This window comes from Adiantum capillus-veneris, chromosome 17 (assembly GCF_014529385.1).
Source record: "Adiantum capillus-veneris isolate H3 chromosome 17, ASM1452938v2, whole genome shotgun sequence".
Taxonomy (NCBI): Eukaryota; Viridiplantae; Streptophyta; class Polypodiopsida; order Polypodiales; family Pteridaceae; genus Adiantum; species Adiantum capillus-veneris.
Genome location: NC_140947.1, coordinates 127,451,006 through 127,467,610, shown reverse-complemented (window position 1 = coordinate 127,467,610; position 16,605 = coordinate 127,451,006). Strand labels below are relative to the sequence as shown.

At 39.6% G+C, this 16,605-nt stretch overlaps 2 protein-coding genes across 3 annotated transcripts in view; one reads left to right on the top strand and one right to left on the bottom strand.

The window, feature by feature from the left end:
• Nucleotides 1-8,127: 8,127 nt before the first annotated feature.
• LOC147438049 (arogenate dehydratase 1-like) lies at nucleotides 8,128-9,655 on the top strand. The gene has a single exon (XM_086487426.1). The coding sequence runs from the start codon at nucleotides 8,484-8,486 to the stop codon at nucleotides 9,543-9,545; it is 1,062 nt and encodes a 353-aa protein (XP_086343552.1). The 5' UTR covers nucleotides 8,128-8,483; the 3' UTR covers nucleotides 9,546-9,655.
• A 3,913-nt stretch (nucleotides 9,656-13,568) lies between these two features.
• Nucleotides 13,569-16,605, bottom strand: part of LOC147438048 (uncharacterized) — a 93,525-nt gene continuing 90,488 nt past the window's right edge. Inside the window, exon 8 of one of the 2 annotated variants that reach the window (XR_015184922.1) lies at nucleotides 13,569-13,641. The gene's annotated coding sequence lies outside the window, so the exon portion shown is untranslated. The remainder of the gene's footprint in view (nucleotides 13,642-16,605) is intronic. The other variant, XM_086487425.1, reaches the window with a different exon arrangement.

The window sequence follows — 16,605 nt, the reverse complement described above, 5'->3', positions numbered from 1 at the left end:
TTATAAGACACGATAAGGTATAAACAAGCCCATATGGTCCATCTAAAGGGATATTTTCATAGCATTGAGTTATGTCTGCCGTGAAGATAGAGTAAATGCTTTCTAGGAGGTTGATAAACACCTCAGCTGCGTTTTTTTATGACCCAGAGAGGGCAATAATCTATATTTCTGAATCTCTTTATATCTATGTGTTTGATGGCACAGATATCTTCGATTTCTAGTAGAACAAAATTCAAGCAGTGGGTGATATCATTCGTAACACAAGAGAACAGGATTTTAGAAGCGTCGAAAATCCATCTAAATTTATGCTTATGATTCTTATATGTTGGGAAGAGTACAGGAATTTTCAGAGAGTCGGGACTATAACCGAGTCCTGATAATTCATTGTTCAATGTTGTAGCTACGCAAAGCAGAGAGTACTCAAGTTTAAGAAAGTCATTACTATTAAGTATCATTTCCAGAGTTAGCATTCTTCAACTATTTTGCTTCCTCGGTGTATGTTAGCCTATAGTCATGACCAGGTTTTTTTCATAGCAACTGTACATCTCTTTATGTCGAATGAATCTATACGTCGAGCAACATTACTCCGTTATGAACTTCATCTATTCCCGCAGTTAGGAACCTCTGTTTCCCAAACAAAGTGGTGGACATATCAGGACCGAGTGACACGATTGACACTTTGGGGTCGTGAACATTTCAAGAACAATATCCGATTGGCGATGGTTACTGAAGCAGTGGGCCTAGGGCCAAAGTATTATTACATCGAGCATTCAATAAAGCTTGGTTTTTCAGATCGGCTATATCTGCTAGCCCAGTTTCTACCTCCTCAGAAGATTTTCTTATACCGTAGTTATAGTCATCAACTACGAGGATATTTTAACTGTACTCACCGCACTCGGGAGTATGGGGTAGCCTTGGCGACTCGTATCTTACCTTTGGTTGAGCGTCCAAACACTTGCTTCTACTTTGATAGCTGTATGTGTGATCATGTAATGGGCGGCATAATAGAGATGTAGATGAAGGGCTCCTGAAATAATCATCAGCTAAGCATTTTTGTCCCTTGACAGGTTTTGTGTGTGTGTGTGTGTGTGTGTGTGTGTGTGTGTGTGTGTGTGTGTGTGTGTGTGTGTGTGTGTGTGTGTGTGTGTGTGTGTGTGTGTGTGAGAGAGAGAGAGAGAGAGAGAGAGAGAGAGAGAGAGAGCCCACAAACCAAACAAAATAATGTGGGGACAGCAAACCCAACAAAGCATCAAACAAACAAGTCAAAGGGTCATGGTGGCTTTCTAAAAAAATAAGAAAGTGATAAAGTCATTAGGTTGAGTTTAGCTGAAATGAGTGTTCGGGAAAGGATTGTCTCAACTTAGCTTTGAGCCAGTTGAAAATCGAGATTAGCCGGTTGCAAATCATGGTAAAGGCAAGAAAAATCATGAAATATGAGAGAAAATAGTTCAAAAACTCTTGCAAATTTTAAATTTATGCTAGTATTTTCTGTTTGTTGCTTTGTGAATAGGAAACTCGACCGACGGTCGCTTAATAAAAGAGGCTTTCTGGAATATTGATTAAAATTAATTTATAGAATGCAAAAAAAATCAAGCCATGAGAAGTTGTGAAATGAAATGTGAAATAAAAAGAACTCGTCAATATATATATATAAATGTGTGTGTGTGCGTCTCTGTAGAGTTTACTAGAATCATGCAAGATAAATTTTCACTTTAACATTCTAAAACAAAAGAATGCAAGAAAGTCAAGAAGTGAGGATGTGTATCTATAGAGTTTACTAGAATTATGCAAGATGAATCTTCACTTTAACATTGCAAAACAACATAATGCAAGAAAGTCAAGAAGTGAGATGTGAAATGAAATAGCATTTAAGGTAAGTTTCAATCATCACTGGAAAAAATTGAAAGTATGCATAACCCAACTCTCCTCTAAGGCTTCTTTTAAAAAGCCAAAAAGGTACATGTTATGGCTAACTTTTCAACCATCAAGTACATTAAAAGCATTAAGGTTTCAATGCACCAATTATGTTCAACCTTTTTAGCCTGCTAAAGACCTTAGTACACTATGGACAAAGGTAGTTCAATTTTGTTTGCATTACAAGTGTCCCAAGGAGGCTAAAAAATTCTTGTGGAAGAAAAGGATTCGTGATCTTTTAAATGTTATTTTTTAAAATATTCATAGGAGTTTGATCCTATGATGTAAAGTCTTGATAAAGAGCCCTTTGATATAAGGATTTCATAAACACTTATTTTATTAATTTGTTTTATTATTTTTTATCTTTATTAAATTTACATTTTCTTATAAAAAAGCACTAAAATATTTTTTGCTTCAATTTTATTGTTTTTACTTTACTTTTTTCTCTTTTTTTTATTGATGTGCAATGTGCATCTTTCATATTATTTAAGTGAGGCCTTTCATAATTTAAAAACCATTTGTGATTATATATGTATAAGAGATAATCTTTGCAACTTATAGCTTCTACAAAAAAAATTTCATCACCCTTTAAGATTCCCTTTCTATTCGATCTCCTTTCCTCATCACCTTGCCTCCCTGCGTGCATGCTCATGTACCTATACCCATCCTCTCTCCCACTACGACCTCATGCAACAGCCGTGACAAGCAATCTTTGTGTGAATTTCGTGGCCCTCACAGGTTCCCTTGCACGTGACAGAGTTTGGGTGAAACCTTGGCTCTCATAGGTTTTTGAATCACCTGTGCCTCGTGTTGTCTCCCTCCCCAATCACTTACGCTAGCTATTAGTTGTTGCTAACTCTACCTCAATCGCGAGCATGCACTCAACAGCTCCAGATGCAGAGATTGCAAGGCCATGCACACACTTTGAGACATGACATGATAAGAGAGAGGGCTGAAAGAGTGAAACATTAAGATTAGGGACGACGAAAAAGAAAGGGAAGAGAGATGGAGACACGTGTTGTCTGAAGACTGGTGCATACACACGAGAGAGAGAGAGAGAGAGAGAGAGAGAGAGAGAGAGAGAGGAAAATGCTAAAGACTCAAATAAAAAAGTCTTAACTAAAGAATCTTGTAAGATAATTAAAGAAATTTTTCATTTTTAAACAGCTAGAACCCCCTAATTAAAAGGTATTCATAATGGTTTCAAAAAAATTAAAAGGTGCTCCTAATTCAAAGATTCCACTCAAATACAAAAAAAACCATGCGTTAATATAGAGCATGTAACGACAGGCAATGACGAAGCACATAGATTTGCAACAATATTACCTAAGAAAGATGCATACAACATTGAGAGAGAGAGAGAGAACGAGAGAGACAGAGAGAGGAAAATGCTAAAGAGAACTTAGAAGAAAACGCTAAAAAGAAATGAAAGGACATAGAAACACCTACTTATATGGACATAAAAGGTCTTTTAACTTTCCATCTTTGTTTGTCTTTTGACTTCCACCTTCGTGTGGCTTTTCATTTTTTAAACTCGCCCTTCACTTAGGCACTTAATATGTTTTGAAAGAATTTTTATTTTTTCTTAGATTGGAGAGACCTAATATATTAATAAAATTTTATATTAAAACACAATAAAATTTTATGTGATTGTAGAAAAATAGTTAAATTTACTATCCCTCATCTCCCCTTACCTTAGCCGCGGCCTTCGTGCCTCCTCACCTTTTTTTTTGGGGAGAACATGAGTACATATATTTGAAAGAAGAAATAGTTACACTGTCACAAAATGGAGCTTGTTCATATATAGAGAGTAAAATATATCCAAACAGACACACCACATCAATAAATATGTCCATTACAAATATTATATACAAAATCAGCATCATCCTTTTCTAAAATTTCATCCACCGGACACTTACAAACAGTTGGGTATAAGCAAGTTCTTGGCAAATATTGATTTCCGCAAGTAGGGACTTTGCAACATGCACAAGTTCACTTCCTCAAGCCATGAGTTGGCTTCAGGAAAGTGTCCACGTGGTCCACAGAATCTTGATTCCATCTATACATGTAGTTCCAAATGGAAAAGGTGTGTGAGTGTTTGGCTACATTTATGATTCTTTACTTCTATGCCTTTGTGGAGGATAAGCCAAAGAAGGGAGTATTTTTATGGAATTAAAGGTTTGACCATAACATGGTAAATTTCCAAGACCATTTGCAGTCTCTCCATCTAACCCCCATTTTTTGTTCAATTCACTATGAATTGATATTAATGTGGGTGTTTGAATTCAAGGTTTTTCGAAGAGGGGCCCGTACTTGGCCACTAAAGATGGTGCAAATCTAGACGTCCTTTACAACCAATTTTCCAACCATGCCCTTCTGGAAAACATTCAATGCAATGACGATAAGGCCATGTACACATTGGCATGTGTGTGTCAAGGTCACAACAGACAAGTGAGAGTATTTATTCACAATGTGTGTGACTTGTACACATTCAATCTATGTGACATCGCCAAGGTGCATGTGTGTGTGTGTGAGAGAGAGAGAGAGAGAGAGAGAGAGAGACAGAGAGATAAATGAAAGCCATAAGTGAAATATCAAAAAAGTATTTGTGCACAAAATGAATAAGGATGTGTATACATTGAATAAGGATATACAAAGTGAACTGCAGGGTAGAGGAAGGAGCTCTTGCCATGTGTTTGGGGGCGGGGGGGGGGGGGATCCCTCACCCCATTATATATGTATAGATATAGATGTATACTTTTGTTTGGACATTCTCCATTCCCCCTTTGGAATTCTATCTAATGATATTATACATGTACCTCTTTTATAGTCTTTGAGTGCCACCAAAGCTGTGCATTATCTTGCCCGTAGGATATCACCCAACCTAGAGCTTTTAAAACAAAAAAATTGTGAGTGTTTAAAGGCTTCTCTCTCTCTCTCTCTCTCTCTCTCTCTCTCTCTCTCTCTCTCTCTCGTGTGTGTGTGTGTGTAGATCTATGAGATGTCTTGGGATAGTTCTTATGATGTTAAAAGACTCTTCTTCTTCTCCTCCCGCCACCCCCCTATCCCTCCCTCTCCCTCACTCCTCGTTGGTTGAGGTCTCTTGGATTGTTCCTAGGAAGTTAAAACTTCTCTCTCACTCTCTCTCTCTCTCTCTCTCTCTCTCTCTCTCTCTCTCTCTCTCCACATACCATTTGCCGGCTTGGCTGCAATGGAATTGCGCACGACTGATCAAAGTATACTACAATGCTTTATGAAGCTGGCAGCATGAGCTATCAAAACCGCTCTCTCCCTAGAAAGAATGATGATCAACATGACCAACATGCTCCTACCTCGACCTTTGGAGCTATCAACCTTAATTCAACATCCCGCTAGCTAGGTAGCCTTCCCAAACCTATCTTGATCCAATCAATGACACCCTACTATTTACTTAGAGAGAGAGAGAGAGAGAGAGAGAGAGAGAGAGAAGGGGGGGATAGAGAGACCTTGCTCTCACTTTTTTTATTGATCTCATAGGTCATGACCATTTTTTTAATCTCATAGGTCGTTTGGCCTTTTGAAGACGTTAATATAACTCTCTCTCTCTCTCTCTCTCTCTCTCTCTCTCTCTCTCTCTCTCTCTCTCTCACACACACACACACACACACACACACACATTCTCTCTCATGCAACATGCATGGCCGGCTTATGAGCAGCTTGAAGCACACCCTGCGACTTGTGCAGCGCCATGCTCTGTCATCTTCACCTCCAACTCAAATCCCACCTTTCCCTTCTTGGAAATTGACATGTCAGAAACCTCTACTTGAGTTATGGCTAGGCTGTAGGACACACACCTCCGGAGTTGGCCGGTTTGAAGGAGCTACTGCCTAGGGGGGGGGATCCCTCCCCCTTTTATTATGGTATAGATAAAATCATCATCATCCTTTTCTAAATTTTCATCCATCCAGACACTTGCAAACACTTGGGTATAACCATCAAAGACTTTTTGTTTTGTGTTCTTGGTAAATATCAAGTTCCACAAGCGGGGACTTTGCAACATCCACAAGCTCACTTTCCGAGTCATGAACCGGCTTCAAGAAAGGGTCCATGTGGTGTACAGGATCTTCATTCCATCTTTACATATCGTTCCAATTGACGAAGGCATGTGAGTGTCTGGCTACACAAATGATCCTTTACTTCAAAAGCATCGTAAGAAGCCAATCATTGTCAAGTTGTGTCAACTAAGCTATTTATTGGCAAAACTTTTATTACACCCCTTTAACTCAAATATGACATAATTTTTCAGCATGAATAACATCTCAAGGAGTGGCAGGAAGCAAGAAGAATCTATTGTCATCTCATATGTGTACATTTAATTCTTGGAAGATGATTCAAAATTTCTAAATGTTGCTTATTAGTTTCACAAAAAAGAAGTAAATAAAAATGTCTTCAAATCCCTATTTTTTGTGCTTTATCCCCCATCCCACACACATTTTTAAGTCAAAGAAGGGAGGATTTTTCTCAAATTAAAGGTTTGACCATAAATTTTATGACACTAGCCATAGAGAGGTCGATATCAAAGGCACGATAGTTCCTGGCCTTCCAGATATTACTAAAGAAACAGTATCTAACAATTTGAGTGCAGATTAGAAGTGCAACACTTCGAAACTGTTTTTCACCAAGGCACAGTCCTTCTTGAAAAGCCCTATCTTCCACATTCTTGTATCCATTTGCACACCTTCCCTGTCAGGCCTGGGCATTCCATGAAAAAGTGAGCGAGGTCTTCGTTAGCTAATCTGCACCCTGAACATCAAACACGATACCACGTGCCTGAATCTTGATGCTTGTCTCGACAAAGCCCCCCACAACACCTTCCACATAAATACCTTCATAAATTGAGGCCATTGTGGATTATTCCAAATGTTCTTTGTGACCTCATCCCATCGAGCTTTCGACCATTGTTTCTTCCATTGTTTGTTCAAAGGGGCGAACCAATCAGCCTCGTGCATTAATGCTCGGTAAATGCCCTTGGTATGAGGTTTACAGAATTGGCTACTTATGGACCATTTCCAAGCTTTCCACTCAAAAGTAGATTCCCAAATCAGCAATAGAATGTTGTCCAGGCCTTCTACGGCTCTGTTGACAAGTAGCTTCTCAGTGCCATTGAGTTGAAATTGGGCAGCCAACTGGTCAAATGATTTCCAACACTTGTTGTTTCCATCCCAGAAGTGGATCAACCGTTGGAGTCCTTTATTGTTCATCCTTCTTGCAATTTCTCTCCAATAAGGGTTCAGAATTACACCAACAACTTTAGACAGGCAAGGGGACCAGTGTGAGATGGAGTTCTGGAAGTATCTGGTTAATTCACCCATTCCAGTACCCATGTTGCTCTATTGCACTTTTGCACCAGCTCTCCCATGATGCCACTGAGTCTCAAGCTAGACCACCTTGGGGCTAATAGTTTGTCGTGCACCTAGATCCCTTTCCACTCTCCACCTTTAGAGCAAAGCTTTGCCTTGTCTATCATATCCTTGGTCATGATAGCCCAAGACTGGTCTTGTTTTATGATTGAGACCACAAAACTTGACAGACAGGGCCCCTCAACATGGACAGCAGGGTTTAGAATCCGTAGGCCACCTTGAACCATCGGTCGAGCGATAACTTCCCAGTTTGCCCATTGCCATGGCGACGAGGCTTTAATGTTGTTCCTCCATAAGAATCTTTTAACAAGTTTCAAAAACTCCTTCCAATTACATTTGGCTATTTTGAGGAGTGGGCTGGTGAAGGCAATATAAGGAAGGATGAATGAATTGATCACTTTGACCCGACTCAAGGAAGGGAAGCAACACATACTGGCGAAGATCAAGAGGTTCACTTCAAAACCTATTCAAATCGAAAAATGATCGTTTCAATTTTTTGCAAGAAAGATTTAAGGTCGACTCAAATATCAAGGTTTTTATCTGATAAGTTCAAATTTAAGTAAAATAAGACAACAATACCAGTGTTAGAAAAAAACCGGGGTACAATGTATTTTAACCGGCTAATATCGTAAAATCCCGGTTAGATTTTGAGCTTGCCTTGAAGAAAACCGGCAAATTTACACAAGTTTTAGTGTAAATAGCGGCAAAAGCTTCAAATTTTGACCTATATACCGGTTGAATTTCAAGTTTGCCCTTATTTTCTTCGGTTAGACCCTGCAGCAATACAAGTTCAAAACACCCAATGCATGCATGAAGAAAATGTCAAAGAGTGTGGGGGTAAGAAAGCTGTGGGTGCCTGGTTTTCACCCTGGACCAGGTCCTCAACGTGCTATTTATCTTTCCAAGCATCGGCTCTGACCAAGCAAGAGGTCAGTCTGCGTTCTCTTTCATTCAGATTCCAAAGGAGTCTCTCAGAGAGAGTGGGCAAGTGCCTTATCCTTGCACGCAGAGAGAGGAGAGAGGGAGGGAGGGAGGAGGGTTGCTCAACAGCCTTCGGTCCACCCTTGCACGCAGAGCTTGCTCTCCCTTAGAGGACGTCCTCGGCGGTACCTGCAGCTAGCCAGATCTAAGGATTCACTTGGAAGCCCAGATCTACCCATCTCTTTCAAGATGGAAAATGGTGGAGAAGGCAACAACCACCTCCAGCTTGCTTTGCAGGAGAGCCAGATGGTTGCCGTGGCGGCAACCGCCTGTTTGCCCCAGCCCCTCTCAGTGTCCGACTTCGCTCGCCCACCTATGCACGGCTCCAACTTGCGTGTCGCCTATCAGGGTGTCCCCGGTGCTTACAGCGAAGCTGCTGCCTGTAAAGCTTACTCTGAATGTGAGCCCATTCCATGCGATCAATTTGAAGTGGCATTTCAATCTGTGGAGCTCTGGCTCGCTGACCGTGCAGTCCTCCCCGTAGAAAACTCTCTCGGCGGTAGTATCCATCGTAATTACGATCTTTTGCTCTCTCACCGCCTTCACATTGTCGGTGAAGTTCAGCTTCCTGTTCGACATTGCCTCCTTGCTCTTCCAGGCATTCAGAAAGAAGATCTCACCCGTGTCATTTCACATCCGCAAGCACTTTCGCAGTGTGAGAACACCCTCACAAAACTCGGTTTAAATGTGAGCAGGGAGGCAGTCGATGACACAGCAGGGGCCGCACAGTTCATCGCTGCAAACAATTTGACGGACACAGCGGCAATTGCAAGCGTGCGGGCAGCGGAGATCTATGGCTTGAACATTCTTGCGGAGGGAATACAGGACGATCGCTGCAATGTGACACGATTTGTGATGTTGGCCAGAGAGCCCATTATTCCACGCATAGACCGCCCCTTCAAGACAAGCATTGTGTTTGCACATGGTGAATCAACAGGGGTGCTTTTCAAGGTGTTGTCTGCATTTGCATTTCGCAACATCAATCTTACAAAGATAGAGAGCAGGCCGCGCCGCAAGAACCCGATACGGATTGTAGACAACACGAATCATTCAGGGACAACCAGGTACTTTGAATATCTTTTCTATATTGATTTCGAGGCGTCAATGGCAGATCAGCGGGGGCAAAATGCACTCTCAGAACTGCAGGAATATGTGACCTTTTTGAGAGTGTTGGGAAGCTATCCCATGGACACAACTCCGTTGGGACCAGTGGCAGAGCTCTGCCTTGATGTACACGCGCCAGCTGTATGAAAATTCATATTCTGCGGATGTGTTTATTGGCATAAATAATTGGCCATTTGGATCTGTATATTTATCATTTGATTCTGCATCTTAAAGGACCAAATGTTCACATTGGCTAACTTGTTCTTAATTTGTTAGTCTTGTATTGGGTTGATGGGGATTGAACCCCTCACCTTGTAGATTGCACTCCACAATTAATCGGTCTACTTTCTGTTTGGTAATGGCAGCATTTTGGACAAAGAGAAGCATACAACCATGGCTATTGGCCATATCTGAGCCAGCAATGTCGTGAGCAGAATGGTAATGAGGTGGTGATGCAAGAGTTTCATTTGATTAAGGAGCTAGTGTTTTAAGTGTGAAGCTGTACTAAAAAAACAGCTTTTTGACATGTTAAAACATGCCTTTGAGAAAGGAACACATATTTCTACTTTTTAGTTTGCATTGAAGAGCTTCATGATTTGCTTTTCAACATTTTGCTCTGAAAAGACTTATTTTAGGTTGTAAATGGTCCCTTCATTTAGGGTTAGGGTTTCCTTTTAAACTTTTTGTTTTATGAATGCTAATGTGAGTGTTCATCTTGTTTTTTCGGTCATAATTACAATTGTAAGTGGAGATGTTATATTGACCGAGAAAAGAACACGCAATCAACCTCAAGCACTACATGTGTCTTGAGGGGGCATTGGTTCCAAAAGGGGGGCTTGTACAGATGCGCAACAAGAGATTGACAAAGAGTTGCTATGTATTACCACTCGAGATCTTGATGCAACTACGTGCATGATTCCATTCTTTGGCACTAACGGTTGCCCCTCTCTTTGACCCTACAACATAAATGAGCTTGATGCTCTCATTGACAACATCCTTAAGTTGGGCCACAACACATTTTCTCTTATAGATTTGAAGGTTCCATGCTTTCCATTTTTGTTTCAAATAACATTATCTAGTGATTTGGATGCAAACCAAATTGACTTGGTTTTGCAATCTATGTCGTCCTAACATCAGGTCATCTGCATAGAAGATAATCCTCCAAGTTCTTCGTACCCATTTGCATATTTTTGCGGACAGAACCTGTGTGGTTGCAACATATGTAGGGGATCCTCTGACACTGGTCTACAACCAAAGCAAGCATCAATGCCAATCCCACGCAAACATTATTCCTAGTTGGGATGGCTCTTGTAACACCGTCCATGTAAACATCTTCATGGAGTTTGGCCATTTAATCTTCGAGGTGACAATAAGTTCCTCCCCAATGCTCTTTAGACCAATTTTCTTTCCATATCTTGGCAAGTGGAGAGAACGAGTCTGCTTTGGAATTGAGGTTGTTGTAGGTATCTTGTTCTTGGGGAAGAATGCAAACACCTCTTTTGGCGAATGCTAGACTTTCCAATCTAGTTTTGACCCAGCCATAGGTGTACGATTGTAGGACAGTTTCCAAGAGTCTATTGATCAAATTTCTTTTGTAGCTTCTAAAATTACATTGAAATAGTGCTTGCTCCACTTCCTTCCATCAAAGTTTTATGTCATCCCAAAGATGTGAAAGTGGGAGATCCTTTTGTTACTCACCTTTCATGCAACCTCCCTCCAAAAAGAGCTCAAGGATCCCCTTCCAAGTTTGGAAAGTGAAGGGGATGATTGTACAATGGACCACCTGAAGGTTTTCTAAAGCATGCCTAGGGAGTTAGGCATACATTTGAGTTTTTGCATGTGAGTCATTAAATGATTGAAATGTTCTCTTGTACTTTAGTTTGTAAATAGGTCCTTTTATTCGTCAGCCTCATATGGGTGATTTTCTTCTTTGGCATGCTAAAACGCGGGGCTTGCCAAAACATTTTTGCTAATTGAAGAAAATAAGGGCATAATTAAAATATTTCCAAATTTTAGGTCAAAATTTGAAGCATTTCTTAGTATTTTCACTAAAACTTAAAGAATTTTACCGGTTTTCTCCAAGCCAAGATCAATATCTAGCCGAGATTCGCAATTTCAGCTAGTTGAAAATACATTTATCTTTGGTTTTTTTGTGAACATTGCTAAACATGCATCAAAGGAGAAAGGAGAAAGGTGTACAAATAATTGTGTGCCTTTGTTTCGTTATTAAATGGGTCGCTTCAAGTAAGGGCCACATGTACCTTGACAAATGTTTTACTGTATTAGAATGCCTATTGAGACCTTGCCTTATTTTAGAATGCCAATGTGACCCTTCACCTTATTGACTGTTCTTTTCTCATGTAAAGCAACAACAAATGACCCATGGTCTCATGGTCCCATGGACAATTATTCTCATAGTCTCATGGTCTTATTAGTGCGCATTCACACAAAGCTTTGGTAGGGTTTTCGCTCGTCACATCGTGCTGCAAGTTGACAGCTTTTCCAGCTCCACCATTTTAGCTCTATAAGGCAGTGTTTTGTAGAAGCAAAGAAACTATCATGAATGTAGTGAAACGCTACCTTATGTGGTCTTGTTTCATGTGGACAGTTTAACTAGTAATCATATTTTGTAGCAATTAATAAGGTTTTTGGGTTAGCTGCTCCTTTATTTTTGTCTATCAATTTGTGTGCATGAGAAATCACTTTGTATGAAGACAACTCACTTTCCATGTAATATATAATTGCATTATCTATATATGACATGGCTTTAGGATGCATATTTGAAGCTATTTTTGTAGATATACCCTATTCATCGATACATATGCCAATGGATGCTTGCATAGAAACATAAATAAGAGCTACATCAGCAATGTGCAAGAAGGGATAAAAAAGGAGTACCAAAATCGAGCAAGATATGGGTGTGTGTGTATGTGTGCATGTATTGTTGTTTATAGACTTAAACTTATACACAAAAGAACATAATAGTTCATAACACAAATGGCTTAAACAAAGGAAAATGATTAGCACAAAACCAACTTATTTTATGAAGTGAAAGAGGCGAGGTTCGATAGTGATGGGCAATAGCTTACCCAAAAAGATCCTAAGTAAAGATAGAGTCCTCACCTACATCCATATAAACAAGACAAAAAATTCATTAGCCATGAATACGTTTTATAGGTTTTCAACGAACTTATCAGTTGTTATCCATGTCCTACTTAAAACCTTTTTAACTTATACCTACCATCCATGTAGTGTTAGGTATCAGCAAGTATCCATTCTTAGAATAGTAAGTCACATATAAAAGTGACATGTGTGTGTGTGTGTGTGTGTGTGTGTGTCCTTCCTAACCCAAGCACCATACTCAATGAGCTGGCAGCAGTAGGCCCATTGAGTATGGGCCAACTGCATCATCAAGTTGATGAGAATAGAATAGCCAAGTCTGAAGCCAAAGAGTTGTATCAGATCACAAAATGTAGGAGTCTCATCAGAACTATAAGTGACAATGTTAACAGAGAATATTATACTCCAGTCATAGTTTTAAAGCTGTGTTAGCCAGTAGAGAATAGTATGTATTATGTTCATAGTCAGTTGTAGAAGTTTTCCATGCTTTAACCAGTTTCTATGGATAGTCCTAAAATGAACCGTCCATCCAAGAGTAGTTCATTTATAGGTAAAATGTTCGTGAAATCATAAGAATCTAAATAATTACACAAGGGTAAGTAATTTTGGATTAACCTGCAACCTAAAACCAGCAGAGTCAAAGACGACAATAGCTGTGAATAGGAATCCGATCTATAGACAAGGAAAGACCACTTAACACCTGTTAACCTAACAAGGAATTATAGACAGTGGGTCCATCAAAGCCTATAGAAAAAAATCTCCAAAGCCAACATATTGGTTTCCCAGCTTTCTGGGAGAACCTTGAGTTTAGATTTATACTTATACACAAAAGAACATATCATTTCAAAAGACTTATGTGTTGTTGTTTTTAGACTTATACTTATACAAAAAAGAGCATATCAGTTCAAAAGACAACTGACTTTAGATAAAGGACAATGATTAGCACAAAGACAACTCAGTCTTTCATTCATTTTTGTACATCATAGTAAGAATGAGGTATCATTCTAGTGATTTGTACATGAGACAGTCAAGAACAACTTATTCTGAAGTGAGAGAGTCCAGGTTCTACAGTGATGGACAACAACTTAGCCAAAAAGAACCTAAGTAAAGATAGAGTCCTCACCTACATCCATATAAACAAGACAACAAATTCGTTAGTTTGAATACGTATTATAGGTGTCAATGAACCTATGAGTTTTTATCCATGTCCTACTTAAATTCTTTTTGACTTATATCTACCATCCATGTAGTGTTAAATATCAGCAAGTATCCATTCTCAAAACAGTAAGCCACATATGAAACTGACATATGTGTGTGTGTGTGTGTGTGTGTGTGTGTGTGTGTGTGTGTGTGTGTGTGCATATACATATATCATTACCTCTACATGACCAAACCTATAGATGGTAGTCTTTTTCATTCTTATCGTTTAGGTGGATGACATACTCATAGCTAGGAAGAACAAGCTTGAGTTAGATGCATTAGAGACGAAACTACATGATAATTTTGACATGAAGGATTTTAATAATGTTCTTCCCTTGTCAAAAAACGAGTAAACTTTTTGTATATTAAAGCATTTTGGGTCGGAGGGGGGGCGGCGGAGTGTTGGGGGGGGGGGGCGGGGGGGGGGGGGGGGGGGGGGGGGGGGGGGGGGCTTCTTATCTACTCCATTGCTTTCAAATGTGAACCTTAGCCAATAGGATTGTCTCAAATTTGAAGAGGAAAAGTCTAAGATGGTCAAGATTTATTGTGCATTTGTTGGTGGTTCTTTGATGTAACTAGGATTGGGACTAGTACATACATTGTATTTGCAATGAGAGTGATTAGTCGATTTATGGTAAAACCTAGAAAGAAACCATAGGAGGTGGTGGAAGATGTGCTGAGAAAGAATGATACAAAAGAAATATGCATTTGCACATAATCTAGTGTTTCATGCAAAGCTAAAGGACAGTGATATAGGGAGGCAAATCATCCTCCAAAACAAACACCATTTGGAAGGGACCATGATTACTATGTCTTTGACCATACCAACCTCCCATGGCATCATCTCAAGGCGGTGAAGTATCCTCCAAGGCAAATGCCACAAAATGATACCAAGATAGTGCCTTTAACTATACCAATATCCTCATGGAATCATAAATCTTACCAATGACCAAACAAAGGAGAGAACCATACGGCATGACATCTTGATCAACCATTATATATCACAACATTCATAATAGAAAAAGTCATCCACGACTAATTACGCAATGTTTGGAATCTATAAAATAGCATCAATGGCCCCTTTGAGCCAAGGAAAATAGGAGCTCTTCTCTCCATGTACTACATTGTAGTTGGAGTCATTAAGGCTATTGAAGAAGGGAAGCTAGTGAAAAGGTTTCTAAAGCTTGTTGCCAAGAAGAAATTACTTGGAATTGCTTGACTTGAGAAAAGCTTGAATCTAACTCCAAAGATGTAAGAGTTGCTTAAGATCTTACTTGAAGGGACATTGAAATCTTGTAGGGTGCATCTACTAGGTGATGCTTGCATAGCTGACAAGAAGATGAAACAAAGACCATGGTCACATTTGAGTAGTTTGTGCAACGCAGTTTTTAAGGCTTTGTGGTTGTATAATGTATCTCATGATGAATCTATTGCATGCACCACTAATTGTTTCTTGCAATCCTAAGAGAATGCACTTGGTTTTGTGTTTTTGGATTCTAAGTTTTCTCACTTGGAAAATTCAGAACCATTGAAATCCAAGGCGCAATGTGGGGGTGACTTCCTCCTCCTAGAAGTCCTCTGAGTAGTGATACTGTAGAGTCAAAGGCGTAGTTAGAAATTTTGGCTTTGAGTATTTTGCTACTTTTTCTTATCTAGTAGATTTTCCATTGTCCATGTAGTTTCCTAACCATTTTCATGCTTTAGGCACAAGGAGATGTCCAACAACATCTTTAAGGGATTGATTGTTTCACATTGATGCATTTTTGCCTCATATTGCAAACGAAAAATCTTTTGAGAAGTTATCAAAGATTTTGAGGGAAATTTACCAAAGTTATGTTTAGAAGAATTTTCTTGGATGCAATCTCCCCCCCCCCCTCTCTCTCTCTCTCTATAAAAACTAGCTTTAATAGATGGAATTGAAGGGAACATATCATATGGAACAGGGAATCCCCTAATTTATGCATGTAGAAATCCATAATATCTCCATGTGTGATATCCAATCAATATGCATACCTCTTTCAATGTTAAAATTCACACAGATGACAATCCTCGATACACTAACCAAAGCTCAATCTCCAAGAAATTTGCACGTGGTCAATTGCTTATGGGCATTAGATAGAGATCTATACATACCTTGTATAAACATAGTACAACTAAAAGGCACATTGGACTTTGAGTGGGAGATTAATGGGATAAAGGTAATGTGCCCAATCAGCTTGCTATAGTAATTGTAGTTAAGTAGCTCCACCAAAACTGTGTTTTCTCTCCTTTCTCTCACCTTCTCTATGCACACGCTTTGCTCGCAACACAAACTCCCCCATGTTCCACAAGCATAAAAGCACGAGAGTTTATAGTAATGGTGGGTGTGCAAAATTAATCTTGTTGATACCTTAAGCTTCAAAAGGGTTATATCAAACAAACTGATCTACAAGAAAAAGCTAATTGACACCATTAAAAATTATAGAGGTGACTCATTGGGTACAAATTATTGCGGCCTTGCAGATAACCTACAATGCAAGTAGGAGGTATTGCAAAAGGTAGATTAGGACCAAGTGTTGGATCATTGTGCAAGTCGAAGGCCCCATTAAGCTAGGGGATAGAGATTGTATCAAACCTGCATTTATTTTGAGGTTGAAAACAACAAAACCCTGAACAATCCTGGCTTTGTAATGATGATCATGATTGAGTCCAGTGGCTAGCTTGGAGGCCCATTCATCCACCAAAATGACATTGAATGTGAAGGTGGTTTAGACCATGGTGCATGAACCAAAAGTGGGCATGAAGTTCTATTCAACCTAGGCAAGGCATGTCTCTTTGCTATGCTATATTGGGCACATGCTATAACCTTGCATTCAAAGAGAGCATACCCTCAATAGAATTCTCACCG